At 43.5% G+C, this 24,457-nt stretch overlaps 1 protein-coding gene across 1 annotated transcript; it reads right to left on the reverse strand.

Annotated features, from left to right (window-relative positions):
- Window positions 1-370: 370 nt before the first annotated feature.
- Window positions 371-21,091, reverse strand: esyt1a (extended synaptotagmin-like protein 1a). The gene is made up of 31 exons (XM_052057973.1): window positions 20,356-21,091; window positions 17,910-17,951; window positions 15,319-15,453; window positions 15,067-15,140; window positions 14,837-14,909; window positions 13,697-13,786; window positions 13,112-13,167; window positions 12,316-12,436; window positions 12,004-12,180; window positions 10,377-10,459; window positions 10,200-10,248; window positions 9,864-9,953; window positions 8,397-8,492; window positions 8,241-8,312; window positions 7,477-7,563; window positions 7,190-7,339; window positions 6,571-6,753; window positions 6,111-6,287; window positions 5,954-6,036; window positions 5,838-5,886; window positions 5,673-5,762; window positions 5,365-5,460; window positions 5,110-5,181; window positions 4,950-5,036; window positions 4,727-4,873; window positions 4,451-4,569; window positions 4,227-4,322; window positions 4,013-4,144; window positions 3,679-3,784; window positions 1,494-1,543; window positions 371-1,416 (listed from the first exon to the last, which is right to left on the reverse strand). Exons 1-31 carry the CDS (start codon window positions 20,692-20,694, stop codon window positions 1,389-1,391), a joined length of 3,249 nt encoding a protein of 1,082 aa, XP_051913933.1. The 5' UTR covers window positions 20,695-21,091; the 3' UTR covers window positions 371-1,388.
- Between the last annotated feature and the right edge of the window lie 3,366 nt (window positions 21,092-24,457).

Here is a 24,457-nt window from a genome sequence, read left to right on the forward strand (position 1 = left end):
ATTTTTTAAGCACCAGAAGTGAAGGGATGCTCTCTCGTACTGCATCATGTCAGCAATTCAACCCCTAAAAGTCCCTGTCTTCTAACAACCCAGATTAAATTTAGCTCTTCCATACCATACAAAGAATTACAGTACATCAGATGAGTTGTATCACTTCAGCATTCTTCCTTGACACGTTACTACTTCACTTTACTTTGGTGTCATCTTGGGGCGTGAGAGATGGATCCCCAAAACACAATGAGATTCCATCAATAGTTGAGACAATAGCTTGAGTGACATATTGACAAGAGTCTGCCGATTCTACGACCTTTCAGTGGGACGTTTGGCATTCATTTGGACTAAAGTTAAGGTGAAAAGACAGACAAACCAATCGTGTGAATGCAAACTTTATTCAACAACTTCAAAGCTGATATTATTATATATTATGGATATTACATTTTTAAAAAAAAGGGTGGCGGGAGCAGTTTTCCATGTCACCATTAATCCAGTTCTCTTGACCAAATGCATGTGAGGGTCAAGAGGTCTTGGTGATCAAATGACAGCCGTGCAACACAAAGTGCCATGACTACTTCTTTGCATGTGTTGACTTTTTTGTTCTGAAACAGCTGCTCTGTGAGACAAACTAGGCTAACAGCATTCGAGTGCTGCATCGAGCATGACAAATGCAAGAAAGCAAGCATGCCGTGAATTCTGAGTGCTGTCAAAGTTTTGTCTTCATAAAAGCACAGTGATTGAGACTGCTTACAGTTTCTCAGCTCAACACAAGGGTCTCATTTTGTAATATTTGCATTTATAAAAAGCAATATTCCTCGCAAAGCATATAAAACTTCATTTGGAACATACCGGTAATTGTGTAACACTGATGAACCTTTAAAAGTTGTGTAATACTTAAGGCAACAATACAAACACACAAACAAAGCAATATCGGGATTTGTATTAAGATTTGTAAAAAAAGAAAAAAAACTCTAATCCCCTTCAGTCATCTTGGAGGCTATAAATTTGTACATCATAGCCGTACCTTCGGATATTAAGCCGCTGTGAGAATACCATTGCAAAAGGACTTTTACAGGCTTATATATTTTCATTGTATGTAACATACAAACTGGTCATTTGTGCAACATAGTTGCATTCATAAATATCTACTCAGCCAAATGTTCTACTGAAGAATGTGCCTAAGACAGCAAGGATGCAGCACTGCTAAAACGTTCTCAATGACTTTAGCTTCCTCTCATAAATACTGATGGTGGCGGTTTTATGGAGCAGATGTGTTGTCTTTTTTTTCCTTCTTCAGCAAAGATGCCATTAAAGCTGAATATACATGCACAATTCACAGAGCACACAAGCAACACGAAACGTGAAACAGGAGCGAAGAGCAGCAATGCATTCTCCTAGGTTGATTCCGGTACCAAATTGTACCTGCAAAGATGAAAGACTTGTTGACTGCTTGGCATACGTGAGCAATCCGCATTGCTTCAAGCAAATGAGATCTTTACCACTGTGTGACGCCGGTCTTCATGTCGATCTGGTCCAGGTCCAGCTGCAGCTGCAAGCATTGAGGAACTTGGTGAGAATCCCTTTCAAACACCGCAATTTCATGTGACGTGCTGTATGCTACAATGTATTTTCTAAAGTCACAAGGAATGCGAGGTGATAGATCCCCACCGTGCTTTTTCTGACTGGATGTAGAACACGTCACGCTTAAACAAGTGGGCGACTACGACATCATCAAAGAGCTATCGGGACTGTTACTGTTTTGTTCAACAACTTTTACAGGACAAACTTTGGACATATTCTCACTGTCAACCCCGTATGCCCAAATATAGTCAATTCTTTTTGAGAAAAAAACTAAACAACGAAAAAATATTGGTCTTTTCCTATTTTGACAACTTAAAGTGTTGTAACTGTCTGAGGAGTTTTGTATTACCACTGCTTCCTCATCCTGCGGTAGCATTGCAGCATGATGTTGTCTGAAGATTCCGGATGTTTGTTTAGTTTTTTTTCATTTGTTTTTTAGACCCTCCATCCAGGCACTTTTCAAACTGCTTATTCTCACCTTGTTCAAACTCAATAGTTGTAATGCTTCATTGCAGAAAACGGCGCATCAGCCATAAAGCTTGTATGACGATTAACATCGGTGATTACACTGCTTATTCACTTCATCCTTTGATTTCTTGTATTACAGTATTTTCACGACTATAAGGCGCCATTAAAAGTCTTAAATTTTCTCCAAAATGGACAGGGCGCCTTATGGTGCGGAGCGTCCTTTATATGCGCTGAGTTCCAAAATCTGACTGACAGCCGACACGCTGTTTATATAGAGAAAAGGCGGAAGTGACTGTGGCCAGGCATGCAGCAAAGATGTCGGCCAATCAGGGAAGGGTGGGCGTGTATATATACATATATGGAGAGGGAGAGAGAGAGAGAAAAGGCAGACGTGAGAGAGGAAAGGCATGCGGGGGAACAGTCCGCCAATGGGTGGAAGGGTGGGCGTGTAAGTGGACGCTAAAGGGTCGCCCCAAGCAGGTACCAACACCTGTATAGAGTGAAACAACTTTGGTTTTGGTTTCTAAGAACCCCCGAAAATAAATTCTACAAAGAGACACCCCTACGAAGCTCAGTTCAAACTTCAAGCCACTGGTTATGCTTTTGGCATGCGTGCCCATCTCACAGCAGCGGTGAAAAAAACAAGTCAAGCAAATGAACTCTGAGCTTGCCGTTATTCCCGGAGGCTTGACTAAAGAACTCCAACCGCTGGACATTGGCATCAACCGGGCGTTCAAAGTAAAGTTGCGAACGGCATGGGAACAATGGATGATCGATGGCAAACACAACTTTACAATGAGTGAGAGGCAGCGCGGGGCGAGTTACGCCACAATTTGCGAATGGATTGTGGCTGCTTGGACGAACGTGTCTGCTTGCACTGTTGTTCGAGTTTTTGGCAAAGCCGGCACATTTCTGTGGAGCCAGATGGCAATGAGAGTGACTCTGACAACGAGAGGGAACACGGCGTTTTTGATGGATTACTGGTACTTGCACAATTGTTCGATTTTGATACAGAGGATGAGGACTTTGGGTGATGATTGATCGAAAAACGTGAGTTCATTGTACGATGGCTAAATAGAATACAACGGAACTCACTTTTGCTTCCGTTGCCTTTTTAAAAACGTGTTTTTAGCTTGTATCTTTATGTCTTGGCATGCTACAAGCTAACGTGTTTTTAGCGTGCGCGCATGCATGCCGTATGTTTATAAGCTGGCGTATGTTTTACCACTTTAAAACTGCGGCCAATAATACAGTGCGTTTTGTCTATGTGTAAAATACAGAAATAGCACCCATTAATGAGACTGCGCTCAACCATACGGTGCGGCGAATGGTCGTGAAAATACGGTACTCATGACTGTCAGAAACCTCTGAAAAGACTTTGCGGAGAAGACTTTTTATGTTGTTGAGCGAGTCGTGGTGAGCGCAGACTTTGGCTGGTGGCATCGACATGTCAGCGGAATAAATTAGCCATTTTGTTGGCAAATTTAAATTAGCCATTGGGCACGATTTGGGGGTGCAACAATGTGCTCCAGCTCCTGATTTGACACTCAGTTCATAGTGCGACAGCTATGGCAAGAGAGAGTACGATGTCTTACTGCAGGATGCGGTTCATCATGATAGTACAGTAATGCTTACTTTGCCAATCAGCTCCCTCTCTCTGCTCATGAAGGAGACACTGTTCTTGACAGAGAGATCCAGCTTCCTCTGTGCTGACTCCTCCAATGAGAGGTCAAAGTCAAACCTACAGAATAGGGCATGGCAGAATCAAGGCATCGCTGAAAGGTAGCATCACGGCAAAAATAAATGCATTTGAATGGCTTTTCATACAAGTACCGGTAGTTTAGTCTGTGGAGTGCCAGCCAAAACCATCAAGTGTGAAATGACACAAGCAAGTCAATCTTTTGTTGGGTGCATAATTCCAAATATGTCTTAGACCCTACGCATTTAATATATGCATAAAATGTCTCACTTCTCGTTAAATTCTGGGTTAAGGTCCCTCTTCTTGGTGGCGGTTCTCCTCTTTGTGGTTGCTTTCTTGTCAGGCAGCAGCATGAAAGTAACATAAGGGTCAGCTCCGTCTTTGGAGCAGGCTATCAGGGCTCTGTGAGTACGTACAGTACATGGAGTCGTTAGCGAGTGGAAAATATGAATGTGATATGACATGTGGCAGTACAAAGGGAGACCTGCATGCATGGACAGTGATGAAAAGCCTGTTCTCCTCTGTGGAGTATCCAATGGTGAGCTTCACCTGGCTTGAAAAGGTTGTGGCATCATTGCTCCTGAAGCCCAAAATTAGCATCATGTTTATCCTTTGTAGAATGCATTTATCACATTAATATCCTACCAGCGGTAGCAGGAGTATTGATTGCTGGTGAGTATGTTTCCCAATGGAGTGATGGTTACTCACACGGTGAATCCGGTTCGGTGTCTGAGGTCCAGATGGGACGGATCCCATCTGGGAATGACGGTGACGCCATCACTATCCCCCGGGGCCCTGCGGCATACCGCCAACTGTGTGTCCAAGATCTACAAGACATTCGGTGCGATTGCAGACCACACAACAACTTGTTACATCTGAAACAACTCTGGACTACAGAAAGTTAAAAAGAATGGACTGGTTTTGCTCAGTTGTACATCAAGAAAAAAATACTGAGATTAAATATGCAGGCAGCACTGGCAGCACCTTGAGGGTCACCCTCAGTAGGATCTGGCTCTCGGGCAGAGCTCCATCCAAGGCAAGCCAGCGGTCCAGCACCAAGTTGGGCTCAGCCATCACCTCCTTGAGAGCCAGAGTCAAGGACCCGAGAGCTTGGCCCCAGCTGTGAGACAGCTAACGAGAAACACACACACATTCACCGGCTGCTGCTTCATCTCTTCAAAAGTGAGAACAAGTCGATGACTCTCACCTTCACGGTGAGCATCTCATCCCTGGGATCTCGAACCAAGAAGTGAAATGCTTCATCCCAGCGAGGCGATGTGGACCTCTCATAGACCTTAGCAAAAATCAGTTGACAGACCTCAGGACGTGGAGGGCTCACCTCACACACAAAAAAGGCATTGCCTTACCTTAGTACGGTGGGACACATTCTTTAGAACAACCTCGGCTCCAACTTTTGGCTCTTTTCCACTTTTCTTCAACTGAAAAATAATAGTTGTGTAGATATAGCAGGTATATTTGATATACTCATTTACGTTCCCATATATGGTTATGGTATGCATAATAAATCCAGACTGCAAAGGTACTTGCATACTGCAGTGTTCTAAAAACATGCTGATACTCAGCCAGTGCGCCATGAGATCAATGTGATGATGTGATCTTACTGGCAGGCCATGAGCACGCTCCACATACACAAAGAGCACGGCTGCCGACGGCACGACTTTGTTCTGGAATATCTGCTGCGACTGATACTGCAGAATCTTTGCGGGGAGGTGTGGAGGGGAAAGAGAGATTCATTCAGAGTGATTATCAAAAAGGAGGATGAGAAACAATAGAGTCCAGATTGTCCACAATATCCCTGCCCCCATTCCCTGACATTACGGTGTCCATACAAATAGAATACTGCGTATTGCTGAATATGGGAGTCCACAGATTCCCTTTCACCGGTATTTGATTTTATTTTCAGCCAAACCTGCTCCAGTCTGGGAAGCTCGGACACCCTGGGCAGCCATTCGAGCAGCAGGTGAACTCGACCGGACTTGACGTCGTTCAAAGTGTACCACTGTGACAAGAACATTGCCATCGATCAACCACTTCCGAGACATACGCTTCACATCAACTCTAACATGCCACGCACCGTGTCGATGAACTGTCCACTGATGATATCACGTAAATTCAGTTTGAACCTGCAAAGAGGTTACTCAGATGGCTGCTGTAGAAGAGAGCGTTTTGCTTTGTAAAGCGAGGACTCACCTTCCCAGGAAGTCATCCTGATCAATGTCCTTATCAAATAATTCAAATTGGACCTCTTGGCCGGGCAGCTGAGTCAGAATCACCTGCAAATCCCACAAACATTGTATGACGTGATGGGAGCCACGCCAGCAGGCACAAAATGAGAGGCAGAGCAAACCTCATAGAGTTCATTCCAGATCGGATTGAGATTCTCTTTGATGGTGTGGCTGCGGAAGGTCAAACCAGCCACACGGATCTTGACATATGGGTCACTCTTGCCTTTCACCATGCCCCCCATGAAGTTGTCCTTTGCGATCAGGTTTTGGGCTTCCAGCAGATGGATTCGAAGCACTCCCTATGGACAAAGCCGGCCTTGCCTTAGTGGCGCGCGTGAACCGCACTTTGCTTATGCTTACATACTTGCCACTTTTATTTAAACGCGACTGTCTCGCCATTTGGATCAGGTTTCATTTTCTGCAACTAAATGCTCGAAATGACAATGTTTGCATTTGGAGTTAGGGAGCTATGTTGCCAGTGGTTTAAAGAATGACTTGAAAGAACGAAACCTACATTTTTATCATATGTAGTACCTGTAAATAGATTTGTTCCAAAGCTGAAACCTTTGGTTTTTTAATTACCTCAGTCGCAAACTCTGGGTCAGGCGTGGTGTGCTGCGGGCGTGAAGGTGGCGGTTTGGCTAAGCCGCCAGGCCCCATCGGGTTTAGTTCTGCTGTGATCCCCCCGTGACCAGGACCTGAACCAGGAGCTAATGGGTGGGGCGACGGTGTGGTGGGTGTTGCATCATCGCTTAGCCACAAAACCTGGAGACATACAAGAGATTGTCAGCGGCAAAAGTTGCCATGAAGTCACTCACTCACCTTTGTCAGATAAACACTGCACAGCTTTAAGCGTCACGGTGCAAAAAAAGTGACCGTGACTTTAAGATGTGAGCGATATTCATGGACAACAATAGCCCTTTTTAACGATTTTGCCATTTTGAAAAATTGCTTATCCTGCTTGACAACCTGAGGAATAGTTTGCACCATTGCATTCAAAGCAACTATGAATTTAGAGCACTGGGATGCAAAATTGGATGAAAAAAAAGCATGAAGAAGTTGTGGTGGTGAATCTGTGTCGTTTTCAACAGAGCAGTGTTTGAATTTGTGCCATTATATAATTACTGTACTGGCACATGTCCAACAAAAAACAAGCAACGAACCACACTGTGCATTATGAGCTGGTGTCTAAATAACCAACCCGAAGAACAATTTTGATGTAAATGCGGCTGGCTGAGCCCGAATTCTCCAACTGGAACCACTGGTCCATGGTGAGTTCAGGGGAGTCCATGAGACGAGCCAGAGGGATGGTCAGACTGCCCAGGGAGAAAGCTCTGTCGTCGTCCTTCACCTGATTTGACATACACGGCGGGAACAGCGGGACACGCGATGATAACGCATCCATGTTGATGAGTGACAAGAACCAGAGAGAAGAGAAAAAAAATCAATCCAGGTGGAGTGGAGAAAGTCAATCATCAAATCACTTACTTGAATGTCGATATCTTGTGTGTGAGGATTATGAATGAAGAAGGTAAACGCATCCTCCCACACGGGGTTGCTGCAGCCATAGCAAGTCTGGCGGCAAGGCAAGACGGCACATTTCATACACGCGGTAACTCACAGTGCTTCACATAGTTGCAAAGCAACATTTGAAGGCAAAAGAAGTTAAGACACTTAAAATACAAAGAATGCACAGCATTTAAAAGCAAAGCAGAGAAACAAAAAGCATTTGGTCAAAATTGCTATTCAAGAACGTATGACACAAAAAAAAATATTTAGGAAAAATCAATTTTACAAAAATGTTCTAAATGACCTTCATCAGACATGTGGGCAAAGAGCAAAGTTTTTTTTAACCCTGATTATAATTCGGACTGACTTCACTTTTGTGGGCATTTTATTCCATTTGTGTCCAGCAGAACAGATAAATGCTGATGCACCGTGTTTGCTTGGAACTCCACTAATTGACTCGAGTCTCAGCGCACTACAGTGTTTATGTTCCATGAGTTTTTCTTTCATGTAATCAGGACCTAAACCATTCAGCGATTTATAGTCCAGTAGCAAAATTTTAAAATCTTTTCGACAGCTAGTGTGAAGTCTTTAACTGGCGTCCTATGTTCTGATCTTATTGTCCTGGTCAAAAATGGTTCTGAATGAGTTGCAGTTGTTTACTGATCTTCTGTCAAGAAAAGGGGTAACGTTTTATTTTGCTAGCAGGTTGATGGTCTGCTACAAAAAGCACAGTCCTACCTTACCTTGCTCTCTCGAGTTGTATCTTGAATGGAAATTTGCACCATTGGGCTTGGGTCCTTATTGCCCTTTCTCATCTGAAACACGATAAAAGCATTTTGATAGTGTGCAAATGCAAAAACAAAAAAAACAAGACTGTTTGAAAGAGACAACGATATTACAGGTAGCTCGTGAGCCTGATCGAGATAGATGGCCAAGATGGCAGCAGATGGTGGGTCTGTGGTTTTGCTGGTCAGGTTCTGGTTTCTCTGAATCACCTGGAGGACAAATCAAAAAGAAGAAGTGATGAGAGAGAATTTCTATTAATTACAACAACTAGCCCCACTTCTTAAACGTGCATTGTCAGCCCCCGGGCAAGTTATACTATCAGCGGGTAGTCTGCATCAGTGGTCCCAGAACCACAGAGTTGCGGACCGATACCTGTATGTGGGATGTTTGAGAATGAACAAAAGATATTGGTCATCAGAGTCTGAAACAGGTTTTATTTGGAAAAATAAGATGCACCCACGTGTGCCTCTGTTCAAACGTCAAACCGCTAATCTCGGTCACATATACAGTCGTAAAAAAGTAAGCCCACATGCGAAGAAAAATGCGCAAAAAGGAACATAATTCATCAGTCTTAAAAAGAAAATGGAAAATGAAAAATAATGAGCCGGAAAAAGAAGAACCAGCAAATTCCAAGATAAGAAAGCTGCATTGAAGAGACAATAACTGCTCTACTTAAATCATTATTGCTACAGATGATTCTCACGTATCGAGTCTACTTTGGTGAGTAGTGAAAGGCTCGCAAATGATGCAATGAATACTATGAGAGTGCCAAAAAGCACTGAATAAAATTTTTGTGAGGATGGATTTTCTGCAATGAGGGCAATCAAAACACAAAATGACGGAGGAGACTGGAGATCAGTCATGCACTTAGAGTGCGCACATAAAATGTAGGCGAGGAGGGGACAAGGTGATGCTTTTAAATGACTACAACAATTTGTACCACTAACAACGTAATATTTCTCACTTAAATTGTTTACAGCGTGAATTACCTTTGAGCATTTGAAGCATGTACTGTCCGTATTTGGTATGAACAGAACAAACAAATATTAAATTAAAATACTTAAATGTTATTGTTGTATATGAATACGCCGGTCGCTCCATGGACATCTGCAAGTTTAAAAATAAATAAATAAATAAAAAACATTGCCCGTAAAATGGCAAACGTATGGGTGGTATGTGATTAATTACTTTAATAGTAAATATTTCAATTCTTTAATTTGAATTCATAAATTGATACTTTGTAACTTGATCATTTCACCGTGGAGCACTTTAACGCACACTATAAATACAATATGTGGCATTTTTCAACACTCGTGTTCAGCAACGATAGCCCTGGGTCATTTTGATCCATTATCCAAAAGTGTCAGAAACAGAAAAATTTTTTATCCTTACAATAAGTCCGTTTGATGCGTCACAAATGTTTAATCGCACATCAGTCTTTACTGCTACCGTGACTATCTAGGGGTTTCAGTGATACTTCTTTCCCAATAAATATACTGTATTCTCTTTGGAAGAAAGTAATCCTGTGCATTATAATAATGACGTGTGGTGATTTTGCTTCACACATTGTGCATTCTCACCTCAGTCAATCTGTCAGCAGAAGACAGCAGAGAGAGCCACTCCAGCCGGAGGTGAACGCTGCCGGATGGGACGTCCTTCAGATTGAACCACTGTACACAAAAACATCCGACTCACATTAACACAAGACATTTTTTTGTCCTTTTTAATCGCAGACTTCAATTCAAAAGCGGGTGCCAGAGTGAGGCTCACAAGAATTTTCATGTGATCCATGTGTGATGTCACATGCTAGCAGAATTACAAAAATCTTGTTCAGGCATTTTTCGAGTTGAATCACTTGAGCAAGAGTGAGACAAAAACAACAATGTTGAACGCTGAAGCCATTAGAAACAACTTACATCATCCACAACTCTGGCTTGTTTCACAATATCAAGATCCACCTTGACTCTGAAAGAGACATCAAAAGCCGGTTGAAATGTACAAGGCCCTCCAAACGCATCGCCAGACAGATTCAACACCAAGCAAGCGACATGATGTGAGACGAACAAATGACATCATCAGAAGAAGTAAGCTACCTTCCCAGGAAGTCATCCTGGTCTGGGTCTTTGTCAAAGACTTCCACTTCCAACTCCTGACCAGGTACTTCATGGACAATCACCTGACACACGCACATTCACAAAAATAGACAACACACACACACACACAGAAAACACAGGGCCAGCCACACACACGCCACAATAACACAACACCATTATAATGGCAAAAAAAAAGACTTTTGAACTCAGTTGACTCCATTAGAGCAGAGAGTCTGAAATGGGGCTACACGTATCACTGCGGGTACGTGAGAATATAAAATCTATTTCAAAAGTAGCATTCATGCAAAAAAAAAAGCTTGATCACAGTCGTTGGCGGCCTGTCATTGAGAACAACAAAGATCCTCAGTGAGGCACAAGCCCAAATGTCTCACTGGCGCTCTATAAAAAAAGATGTACTGTATTGGTTCATTCTCAGTGATATATTTTATTTTAATTTCCATATAGTTCAAGCGATAGCACTACAAATGGAGTTCTGGGTTGTTTTTTTTAATCAGACACTGATGGCACAGTATTCACTTTTAAGTACCCCCCCCCCCACATCGAAAATTGCTTTGAGCTGGTTTGGGGAATTTGCCTGAAAATAAATATTTCACAAGGGGCACATCATTGAATAAAGGTTCAGAAGCACTTATTTCGAGTAAGTTTTGGTTGAACTTTTTAGAGCGTCACAAATGTTCCTCCCCAGTCAAAGGAGAAAACAAGCATGCCCATGAGAGAAACGTTTCCGCAAATACTTTCTTATCACAGAAGTTGTGATTTCCTGCTGGCAGTGAAGATAAATCTTCACTACACTGACAAAACTGTTTGTCTATGAAAATGGGTGATGCGTACAAAAACAAAAACCAACTGAATTATTCATGAAAGGAAGTAAAAGCAGCGCCACATAACCTATGACTCCAACGTTTGATGAAGTACAGCGCTCACTTAGCCTGGCAACACTACTTATCTCATGTTGTGGGCATAGTTTTAGTTTGATTCCTTCCTAACATTTTCAGCCTGTCTAAAGTGAAATTAAACATGTTTTGTAAATGTGGCACGCCACGGAGAAATTATGTGAGTGAACAGCCCAAAAATGAGACTTCAAATGGTAATAAATCTGTTCTCTGGACTTTCTGCGGAATATGCTCAAACCCCACACCGCTCAACTGTCAGCTGTCAATCAAATACCATTACTGTACTACGACCGTGAAAATACTTTGTGTAGCATCTGTCCTACGTCACATAACTGCATGTTAGAGCTGTGAGAATATATCCAGCTGGAAGATATTATGACGAGTTGTCGCGGGGCATTTCCGCACTGCGACAACGAAGCAGTTATGCCAGCCAAAGTCGTAGCCCACACTCTTACGCCTTCTCTCTAAGACGCGCACAACACTCACAGCCAATGAGGCACTCTAAAGCGGCACATGAGCAGACGAGCCAAAATGGAACATGCTTTTTGTGTGTAGGGCATCGCTAGCTAATAAGTTCATGTTGCAAATTGCCAAAGAAGGTGTTAAAATTCTTCTGGAATGTAAGAGCACGCGTCATGTGACTCACAACTGTTGGTATACAACTTACATTGTTTCTGCTTTTTTTTTCTTGCATTAAAACACACCAGCCTCACCTCATACATCTCCCTCCACTGCGGGTTCAGGTTGCTGTCCACATGGTGTGAGGTGAAGATCTGGGTTCCCACGCGAAGCACAGCATAGGGGTCTGACTTGCCGTCAATCAGGCCCTTGATGACAGTGTCCTTAGCGGTTAGATCCTCGGCCTCCAGCAGGTGGATACGCACAACTCCCTGGCATTTGCAGACACGTGCAGAAAGACGTCATTTGCAGCCTGCTGCGGGGCAGTCATGTTATGTGTTTGCCGGCAACATGGATTGCAACTACCGGTAGTTCCCCGGGCCACCATGTAGTACAGAGGCAGTTACCCTTGGGAGAGGAGAGCGGAGCTGCGCAATCTGCAGGTCGGCCACCAGGGGAATGGTGAGACGGTTGGGAAGGACCAGTTGGGAGGCAATTGCATCCATTATCATAGTGTCCGACATGGCACTGCAATGAATGCAAGGATGATGTTGGGGACACGCGGGGAAAGGACACTGACAAAACAGAAAGCGGCGACAACGTTGGGCACGGCGGCAGCATTCAATAACAAAGCTCGCTGGCTGTGCAGTGAGAATACAATTTTGAAACTGACATGTTATGCACAGTCATAACAGCGCCTGAATCGGATTTTCACTCAATTTCAATTGTGAAAAAAAATGAGCTTTTTTGAGTCCCATTTTTTTTTAAGAATCACATTTAGGTTTCTACTATTCTATTGTAAAAACAATGACACGTGGGTCTTCAAATGAATGAAGTCTTAAAACAAGGTGGGCAATAAAGACAAAAACATGAATGGAACCAAAGGCTGCAACATGCAAGGCTGGCATCGACCCAAAATCTGCAATGATTCAGATGCCAAAATACACTGAATAACAGATTCACTTGAATATGTCTGAACAACTGCAACATCAATCCTGGCTTTTGACTAACGCCATCAGCATTATTATTGTGATCATTATTACTGTTGTGTAGTAGTGCACTTCATCAGACTGAGGAATATTTCTCATATTGTGGTTACCTCAAAGGGTAAGGGGGCAATATTAAAAACGCTTGATGCATCTCTCATATGGAGCATTTGGACAACTTTGCTGTGCGGGGTAAAAAGGAAATTGGTCAACTCACTTCAGTCCGGGGATATCCAAGAGGTTGGTCAGACCAGTCCAGTTGATTTCCAGTTTCTATCACACAATCAGAATTGAGATGCAGTCTGCAAATGAGAAACGCTTGACCATTTGCTATGACACGCCCCCAAAGCTCAGACAGGCCATTCAGCAGCGCGGAGCAGCACGCCGACACTTTGCAAACTTGACACTTTGGATTTAGTTTTGCTCTTTTTCATGGTTAAAGGTTGTGCTTGGGGCACCTGCAAAAGTCAGACACCTTATCCAGACAAAATTAAAGTCATCTTGTTGGTGGTGTTGGGTTTCGAAAACCTAAAACTAACCCACTCAATGTTTGGGATAATGCTCTATAATTGTCCACAGCGTCGGATAAAGCCATAGAAAAACAACTATGCACCACACAAACACACACACACACACACACACACACACGCACACGCGCACACGCGCACACGCACACACGCACACACGCACACTCGCACACACACACACACACACACACACACACACACACACACACACACACACACACACAAGCAATCTGGGAAATAATGCTGAGTGAAAGTTAGTCGAAGTTAAAACTTACAGGTCGGCGGATGAAGAACATTGTGATGGCTCCCACCAGTGGAATGTCTCCAATCAGAGGCTCGAGGATCACACGCAGCTTGCCGTGGAGCTAGAGAGAGAAGCACAGTGGTTAAGTCATTGCACCAGAACCTCGGCATGCATGACAATTTATAGTCCACGATGGTGCCTTGAGATACCAGTGACAAGACTCGCTTTTTTTTTTTAATTACTTGTTATCTTTCGGACATTTTTTCTTGCCTTGACTTGCAAGCAAAGACCTGACATTGACAGTAAGGCAAATACAGTAGTGAGCAATTCTTCAATTAAAAAAAGGCCTCACGCTCTTTATGGCCACCACCAGTTCAAGTGTACTGTCAAACTAAACCTAAAACAAGTAGAACTACATGGCGTGCACTAAAAACAACCACATAGCTATGTCATTAAATTTGCTCATTTAAATGCCAACACAAAACGGGAAATGCCACAGATGGATGAATGATTAGCATCAACGTGGCCGTGTTATAAAGCTTTAAGGAACGGATATTTGAACGTGCAGCAACACCTGTACACAAACAATATAACAACACTCACAGGCATACATTTTTTAGTCTCTGTGAAAAACATTGATTACAGCAGGCTCCTTCCATCCAATCATCTGCCGGGACTTGTGCTTACAGTATTTGAGTCAAACACTTTATCGTTGGTCTTCATAACCATATTCTACTGACCCAGGTGGCCAAATGACACTCAGTAGAAAAAACTGCAATGAATTGCTCATGATGCACAAACTGTGTATATCTTATTCAAGTCGGATTAGTCTACCGAGGTGTTCGTAAGAGCACCCGCACAGTGGCATTATAGGCCACAGACAGCCCATGCATATTTGCTCTTGCATAATGAGTCCAGAGGTGGCCTGTAGTCTATACAGAAGTGCACAGTATGATTTGAACAGAGTCAAGTTTACTTTGGATATCATCAATACATGAGCCAAACCTGCGCATCAGTGTCTTACCATACAACATTCGGCATTGCCTATAAATATCATCAGCAGCAGCGGCATTTCCCCTCATTTCGATGAGGAAAGATGATCTGACATCTGAGTGTTTTGCGAGCGTGTGTATGTATGATGGTATCTCAAGGCACCGCTGTAAATCCACACCTGAATTCCTTTGACCCCAGCTTTGCAGAAGTACTTTTTGATTTCTACGTTGATCTCGGCGTCGCCAGCGTAGCTGCAGGAAGACGCGTGTTTGACAAAGGAAAGCAGCTGACGCGAGGAGATTATGAGACTGTTTTGTCTTAAATAAACATACAAGGACAAACACCTTGAACTGAAGGACCATCTCAAGGTCTGACTAGATCGACTGGTTTCTAACACCAAATAATTACCTGAGGTACAAATCCAACATGACTTGTCTCCTATCGTGTTCTGTGTGAGCCTTCACACCAACCACTTTTAAGGCCTGTCAACACAACAGCTGCAATTACCAAAGCCACTCGTGATAGTGGGAAGTGAAGAAGCTACTAAACCAAATGTATCACTCTAAATCATTTTACTGGTCAACAACAGGTGAGCAAATAAATAAAAGCAAAAATAAATGGTATTACCCAGAACACTGTGAGGGATGCCTGATCTGATACCTTGTCTCCGAGGTTGACTTTGGTGAAGCTCAGGGTTTGCAGATGAATGCTGGAGGCTCGGATGGTTGGAGCGATGGTCTCCAGAAGTAACTTTTCCAGAAACTGGCCTATGAAGGGCCAGGCTTGCTGCAGGATCTAAACAAAGAAAGTTGATCCACTAAAAGATAAATATGCAAGGCTACTGTTTTTTCAACACTTTGTAATGTTAGGCCTCTCCTTACTCAAGAGCATTTTGGAACAGTAATTCCTTCGTCACATCTCGGCTGGATTACTATAATCCGTTTTACTTTGGAGTCAGCCAATCCTCCATGAAGCATCTCCAGTCGCTCCTAAATGCCGCTCCTTGCCTCTTGACTGGTACTTGTAAGAGGGAGCACATAACTCCTACTTTGGCATTCCTTCACTGGCTACCCATACATTAAAGAGTTCTTCTTAAGATCCTATTATTTGTTTTCAAAATTTTAAATGGTCTCGCTCCACTTTACCTCTGTGAGGTCCTCCGCCACCCACCTCAGCTTTGCGGACCACACACTATTCTAGGTACCGAGTAGGAAGTGGAGTTCGAGCCTTTTTCGTAGCTGGTCCCTTTCTTTCCCCATCCGCTGATAGCCAAGCCCTCTCGCTGCCCATCTTTAAAATTTGTCTTAAACGAATTTTAATTCTTTGGCTTTTGACTCAGCGTGAGACTTCAATTTTAATTTGACTGTTTTCGTACTTTCTACTGTCTTTGTAATTAATTTATTGTTTGTTTGTTGTTGTATGAATTATTTTTGCTCCACGTACAGCACTTTGTATACAGTGGTGGTTCTTCTAAAGTACTCTACAAATACAATTAATTTCAGTTGAGTTTTTAACATAATTTTGTAACACAAAATCTTTTTAAGAACACAGAAATCTGATAAACTGAGAAAAATATCAAAAAACTGGAGCGTATGTAGCTCGCGGTGACATTTTTCAGACTTTTTCAAAAATTATTTTCCTTTTTTTTATTAGCGCATCAGGTTTTTGAGATTAACTTTTTTTTGTTTTCAAGTGTGACACATATAATGTAGCGTAATGCGGATTTCACCATGCGTTTGATTTATAGCTAAGTTTCAGTAAAAAAAAAAATCCACCAGCTGCTAATTTTAACCATTCATAAATATGACTAAACATATTACTATATTACATACAATTTTATTATTATTAAAACCTGATAGGCTTGAGGAAAAAAACAAGGGTAGATTTGGAATGAGTATAAAAAAGTATATTTGGAGCTCTGATGAAAAAAAAAACTGGTAAGATTTGCTAAACAGTTATTTTTAACTGTACTGTTGATTCGGGTGCACAGAAGTTTCCCAAAATGTTGCTGCCATGGAAACAAGACAGCAAAACAACACTGTTTTCCTTTTAAATCCCTTTCATCTCAACAAGTATTTCCTGATTACAGAAAAGTAAGTGGACTAAAATTGGGAAATTATAATGCTGCATCTGCGTAAGAGCAAAGCGACTATCCACCGACACATGACAGCAAAGGGCAAAAGGGTAGTACACAAGCTGGTGATATCCGTTGCAGCTGCAAAAAAAAAAAAAAGTCACAGAGAAAACAACCTGAGTGCTGCTCTCAATCACCACCACTTCATTTTTGTAATTTAGCAAATGTGCTCTCCACTTCATACGTTTTAGACACTGTCACTTAACCAAAAAAAACGTGCAGACTTTCAGGTTTCCATCATCAAATCAGTGACAGCGACAACCCCAGAACAATGTTGATTTTCTAAAAAGCTCCCTGCCGGCTGCACCACGCTGGTGTTGACGGTGTCAGCATTTGGGTGTGAAGTGTAGCGTGAGGCCACTGTCGAGCTTTGCGCTCCACTGACTTCCACCCCCAAACTCTTCATAAGCTTGCCTGCCGATGCTTTCGGGCTCCAGCGTGTCACACGGGCACCAAAAATCATGAGACACTAAAGGTCATGCAGCAGCCATCACGGCGAAGGGGCGGAGTCGATTTTGTATTAACTACAAGAGAGGCAGTTTTTGGGGGGTTTGCAGACGAGGACAAATCTCCACAGTTGAAAGACGAATTGGACCAATTACTCTCAAACAATGCAGGCCTCTGACATTAGAGTTCATCATATTTGCTCCTGCGCAAGGACACTTTGCAGTATTAGTATTCACATGCACATTTTGCCTTTGTTGATGTGAGGTTTCTGCACAGACAGACAAGCTGAGAGATCCTTCCGGCCACTCTCCCTGCGGCTTCATCACACCAATGCGTACCGGCAGTCTGCATGCGGCATTGATGGAGAGGCTGCAAAGGGAGCAGGGTCACCTCAAGCGTTCTTTACGCTGTGTTTGCTTGTCAATTTTCCTGTTGTTCCAAGCAAATTATGGGACATCTTGTCAAGTTGTGTGATGTGCTTAAAAATAGCAGCATTCCCTCCATCTATTATGGACCATATGTCCAGTACATCTCAGCTGACTATGAGCGTGAGGCCGGCCGGGTCTGCCCCCAGTCACAGGGCACATGCAGCCAGACAACAGTCACGGATGCAGAATTTGTTCAAATGTAACAATAACAACCAACACTTAAACAAGGAAATACGACGGACCTTATTCAGCCACTCTGCTTTTTCCACGTCTGGAAAGTTGACCTGTGAAGAATAAACAAAAGTCAGGCATGGACTCAAATATGACAGGGGAGCTAAAATAACTGGGGAGACTCTCGCGCAGCTTTAGTCTTTAGCATAATTGCTTTGAATAGTGAAAAAGCCAAAGTCCAATCCAACCATCATCTTGGGGAACAAAGAGCATTTTGTTGGAGACCACATGTGTTTTGCTATTTCTTTGGCTGTTTATGAATTTTTTTGGGGCGTGTCAGTGAGGGTAAAGAGGCAAGAGTTGATGATGAAGCTTATAAGTGGAAAGTGAATTGAGTCGCAGGCTTATTGGGCCCAACAGCCCAGTACATTTACATAAGGCTGAAGTAACATCATGAATCAAAGAAGACCTGAACCTAGAGTGAAGGATGAGCACATCATTTGCACTTGGCTTATTGATTTAAGCTAGTACGACAATATAAATGTTACAAAGCATGACTCACCATAGGCAATCCCCTCTGCTCACTTCTTGTGGTTTAGTTTCATTTATTGTTATTACACAGTGGTTAAAGTCCTTTTTACACATGTATGAAATTGTTAGAAGGTGACTTAAAGAAAACACTGTCTGTCCGCTGAATAAAAGTTTTATGAGCGTGATGGTCAATTTTCATCATTTGCTAGAGAAATCCAAACTCGATGAACTCTTAAGACACAGATGTCAAACTCAAGGCGCAGGAGCCAGATCCGGCCCGCCAGGACATTTTATGTGGCCCGCGAAACCAAATCATGTGTGTCAACTTGCTAAAATCAGTACCAAAATGTCAAATTGTCATGTTTAATAAATAACGTTGAGATTTTGCAATAATTCTGATTACACTCACTTGGACAATAATAATTGAACAAACTATTATAATTGACTTAACTGATTTCAAAGCTAACAATCTATTAATTGATTGTGTACAAGTGATAATTTTGTGGTTTCACTGTCATAAGAGCACTTCGAGGTAAGACGTAACTCCAAATTGGCCTGCGACTAAAATGAATTTGACACCTCTGTCTTAAGAGCATCAAACAACTGCAGCACATTCAGAAGGGTACAGCTCAGGTTCTGACAACAACAAAGAGATCAGAACATATTTCTCCAGTCCAAAATGTTTTACACTGGCTCACACTTAGCCATAGGATAGATTTGGGAATTCTGCTACTGGTCGATAAATCACTGAATGCTTTGGGTCCTGAAAAGATTAAATAAATGCTCATGGAACATAAACCCAGTAGGGCTCTGTGATCTGCAGACTCTGGTCAATTAGTGGAGCCCAGCGTTCTAAGTAAACAAGGTGAAGCTTCATTTGGATGTTACGCTGCACACAAATGGAATAAGCTGCCAACAGAATTAAAGTCAACCGAATGTTTTAAATCCAGGTTTTTCCCATACCTTTGATGAAGTCATTTTTAAGTGATTTGTTTTTCTTCTAGCTATTTTAGAAACCTCATTTTATTTCTTTACATTTAAATGTTTTTTTAAAAGTGTCATTGTATGCGCAGGTAATTTTTGTGAGCTACTTTTTCATCTCTGCTTTGCTTTGCAGTATTGTTAACTTGTAGCTGTTTTGTCTTTGCTAGTACACACATTGATAAGCACATTGTGTATGAAACGTGCGAGATATTGTAAATGAAGATGCCTTGGCTTGCTTGAAACTTCTCTTCTGAGCATCGCCCCTCTAAATCCCTCACTGAACACTGATAGGGTGAATGTTAATTCTGATGCAATTTGTCAAGTAGTAATGGCATGAGATGTCAGAGAAACACAAGAATTGGAGCCAAAAACACACTCCGAAAGTAATAGATCACAGTGAAGGCGACAATGCATTTTGTACCCTTGACACGTGATGTTTTACACCTCGGGAACCCTTTCGGGCCCTGGAAAAGCTCCAAGCAGCTACTTCACATTTCAATAATTAGCCCTCCTGGGTGTGTTAGTGGAAATTGCCCCTTACTGAGCTCAGACTGTCATCCTATTATTTCTCACATCGTGTCTGAGACCATTCAATGGAGATTTGGAGAGTCTTTTTCACTCTAACACACGCACACGCACACGCACACGCAGTTTATCCTCCCTCTCTCACTCTCTATCCAGATATGGTGGTCCACGGCTCATGAGTTCTGGAGCTGCTCCATGCGTATTTTTCTTCACGTGTTAACTTGCAAATCGTTCCCTCTTTTCCCACTGCAAAGCTGACACGTGAAGTCCTGCTCTGTTCAGACTGATTTGCCGGTTATTGCATACTTGGGATGTGCCGGTCACAGGAACTGGGTGTAAATGATAACTAACTTCTGCCGTAGGTATTTCAAAGCACCCAAAGCAATCGCCAATACACGTGACTGCAGGCTGCCTCGGACACGCGAACCTGCGGAGATCGACCACGGCGGTGTAAGAGTGAGTTCACATCGTCCTTACCCAAGGAGGCAGATCCCGTTTGAATCGGAAGATCTTTTCTGTGGTGAGTTCCACCTCGTTTTCCAGGAGGTACATGGCCGCGTTGAGCCTCCTCGCCTTATCTTGCCGACCGTGCTTCCAGCCCATGTAGACCACGAGCCCGACCAGGACTAGGGTGATGCTGAAGCCATAATATCCAGCCAAGTAGACGGGCAGCAGCGCGCCCAGGCATTTGGCGAAGGACCAGAGGGCGCCCACCGCGCGCTCCCCCACGGGGGCTTGGCCCGGCGGCGGGTTCCGTGCCGCCCCAGCTGTGCCTGCGCTCCCGGCCGCCTGTATCTCCTCCTCCGCGAATGGCATCGCACGCACGACCCGTTGGACTTGTCCGCTTTTGGCTTCAGCTCGCTCCCCACCCTCCTCGCCTTCTTCTTGTGTTTTCGCTACCTGCGCAAGGCTTAGCTCACGCAAGCATGTACAGATAGCCGCTGTGGTGACGACGAGCTTGGTTTAAATCATGATGAGATTCCACTCTTCCCTCTCTCCTCGGTTCCGCAGAGTACCCAAAAGCACCGATGGGCGTTTGGTGGACGTGTCTTCTGCATGCAGCAGTGAGCTTTAAGGGCGGGCTCTGTGCTGCCAGCCCTCCTTCTCGTCAAAGCCGGCAGATGGACTCGAAATCCCACAATTAACTCACACGTACGCCCCCGCCACTCACGCGCAGGGCTATCGAACAGACGAAATACGGTGTGCATACATCAAAATCGTAGTGCGCGCACAGCACACGGTCCGCAGCATCTGGCCGTGCACCGGCAGCCCGTTAGCTTTACATAACCGCCACGGGAGCTGCATGCTGCCTGCATGCGCAAGTGATCATCGACTGCGGCAGCCGGCCGAGGACGACAACAGGTTTATTATTTCGAATGGAGCGGACAATTGCGCGATCTGCCCCCAACAAACGCGTGACTGGCACACCTTCACACGCGATCCAAGGCCAGCAAAACCCTCTTACCAAGAAAAAGACCGTGCATTTTAATATTCATTCATTCATTCATTCATCTTCCTAACCGCTTGATCCTCACTAGGGTCGCGGGGGGTGCTGGAGCCCATCCCAGCCGTCTCCGGGCAGTAGGCGGGGGACACCCTGAATCGGTTGCCAGCCAATCGCAGGGCACACAGAGACGAACAACCATTCGCACTCACACTCACACCTAGGGACAATTTAGAGTGTTCAATCAGCCTGCCATGCATGTTTTTGGAATGTGGGAGGAAACCGGAGCACCCGGAGAAAACCCACGCAGGCCCGGGGAGAACATGCAAACTCCACACAGGGAGGCCGGAGCTGGGATCGAACCCGGTACCTCTGCACTGTGAAGCCGACGTGCTAACCACTGGACTACCGGGCCGCCCCGCATTTTAATATTGTTCAGCTAAATTGTACCGCATTCTGGGAAGATCCTACTCTCGGTCCCATGCCATCAAAATCCATTTGCGCCCACTCTTTTATGCAAAGCCTAGGTCAAATTGAGTCTGTGACATGGTTTACGTTGGACATCTATGTGCTTTTTTGTATGCAATGGCATTTGAAAGGCGAAAGCCTGCAAAACGGATTTGAAATCGGCGTCATGATGTCTCAACACTCATTACTCAATGATGGCTGCTACATGCCGACTGAACTCATAAAAAATTAGTTCAACTTGACAGCCACTGTGTGGATCATAGATTCACGTTAGCGTGGTCGCTAGAGCGGCTGTCATGGGAAAGTCCTGCGACAACCCATTGAGATGTATTCCAGCCACCCGAGGCTTTAACTGTATTTTTTGCATCTCAAACATATAGGTATGTGTGGGCTTATGAAAGATGGCAGAGAGGGGAGCATCCATTTTTTCCTGACCATTGTACAGGCATTTGACTGACATCTGACAGTTGAGCAGAAAAAGGTTTCAGCACTTTCAGTGGACACGCCCACAGTGCCTGCAGGAGCTGCAATATAGCGAGTTTACGAGACATACAAGACAGTTTACAAAACAATTTTTGCAAGCCCCACATTTCGTTTCCAAAAAAAAGTATAAAATATTGTTTGCATTTTGTTCCACTTCAGGACTGTGTCCCACTTGGTGTTGATTCTTCACAGAAAAAAAATCCAATTTGATATCTCTTTCTTGAAGCCCAAAATGTGGCATAAGGTCAAAAAGGGGCTGAATACTTTCGCAAGCCACTTTGCATGACATTTTCAAGTAACCCTAGAAATAATACTTGTAGATAGTCAACACAAGACTAAAATTGTGGACTGTCACCGGCAGGCAGGTATTAAATAGAACACAAATGAGAGCATATTCAATATGCTATTATTTGGGTTGTAGTACACAAACAGCCACACAGAGCTGCACTGCAACATGAGACACTATTTTGGTTACCTCAATGAGTTACATGATAGGAAATACAATATTAGCCACAGTTGCTATTATGATGGAATCCAGTGCTACACCACAGTCATTGAATATAGAGGTGTGTCAAGTGGTGTATCGCTGTGGTGGCAGTTCAGTCACTGTACTAAACGTGTTGGTTAGGAACCCGTAATAAGCCAGCAGATCACATCATGGCTTGCTGATGCATAGCAACAGTTGTATGATGTTGGACAGACTACCTTCACTTGACGCTGGGAAGCCTTGAGTCTCTTAACGGTTGCCTGGATGCAGCTAATTAGTCGTATTTGCTCAGAGGGTGTAAAGTTTGATGAGTTCCCGTGCAAACACCAGCACGGTGATAACCTGTTCAAGAGACAGCGCACAAACTTTGTTTTGGAGAAACAAATACAAAGTAAGTTGAGCAAAAATAAACCATGCACTCCAACACTAGAGGGAAAAAGGTCCGCCTCCTGCAAATGCGTACAATTCCATCTCTGCACATGGATTAAAACACACTACATTAAGATGATACTAAAATAACATTAAAACATGTGACATTAGTGTTATATGTTGAGGGCATGCAACATAGCGGTTAGCTATCCAGTCAAGCCCAATTAGAAATCATTCACTCCCAAATTGGAATTAACTTGTGTTGTGACAAGGGACCTCAATTAAATAAGTGTGTTTATAAAGTAGAGCAGAGGTGTCAAAATCCTTTTTTGTTGTGGGCCACTTCGGAGTTACGGCTTCCTTCGGAGGGCTGGTGGAAAATCTCATTATTTATTACCCGTAACACTTTGACATTTCGGTGCAGATTTCAGCAAGAATCATGATAGATGACAGACATGATTTGCTCCCGCGGGCCACATAAAATGATGTAGAGGGCTAGATCTGGCCCCCGGGCCTCGACTTTGACAATTGTGAAGTACTGTAGAGCAAGCTTACACTGGAAGACGTTTTTTGCTATGTCAATCAAATGTGATGTCCGCTTGTGAAAGTTGGACGAACACAACTACTCACATGGTTAAGTCATACTTCCTGTCAGCTGAGAAACAACTGAGCACACACATGAAGCAGAAGCTGCACGCGGATTTTGATCACTCTTTAGTTCTGATAGATAATTTGCATCATTTTACAAAGGGCAGCAAGGTGGTATCATGGCCAGCATGCCTCTTTTAAGTTCAAAAGGCAGCTTGGGCCTTCCTGTGAAGAGCTTTTTCCGTTTAATTTTACAGTACATCGGTATTTCAAACGTTTGTGCGTGTGTGAGAGAGAGAGAGATGCTTGCGAGTCCACGCGCCATGTGATTGGCTTAAAACCAGTTCATGGACACATCCATGGTGTATTGCCCAAAGCCAGCTGGGAAAGGATGGCGGGGGGGGGTGTCATGAAAGACAAACGCATTCATTGCAAGTCGACTCTGGACAAAAGGTTGCGACATTCCCACTGGCATGCAAGTCATAGGATGTAGATCACATGAATGTTTTTTGCTCTGAATATTAGAAAGTGACCATTGGCCTCATTGTATAAAGCTGCACAGCATCACACGGTTTGAGAAAGGTCTCAATTCTCAGTCTGATATACATTACTGTCAGAGGCTGCGTTTAGTCTTTTAATGCCTCTAAAAAATGCCTCACTGGATGTTGTTTAACAGGTGGACATCGCATGAGAAAAACCTCTCAGAGATGGTGGAACCAGCGCTCTTAAATTTAGCTCAT

The sequence above is a fragment of the Hippocampus zosterae genome, chromosome 2 (assembly GCF_025434085.1).
Source record: "Hippocampus zosterae strain Florida chromosome 2, ASM2543408v3, whole genome shotgun sequence".
In the NCBI taxonomy this organism is placed as follows: Eukaryota; Metazoa; Chordata; class Actinopteri; order Syngnathiformes; family Syngnathidae; genus Hippocampus; species Hippocampus zosterae.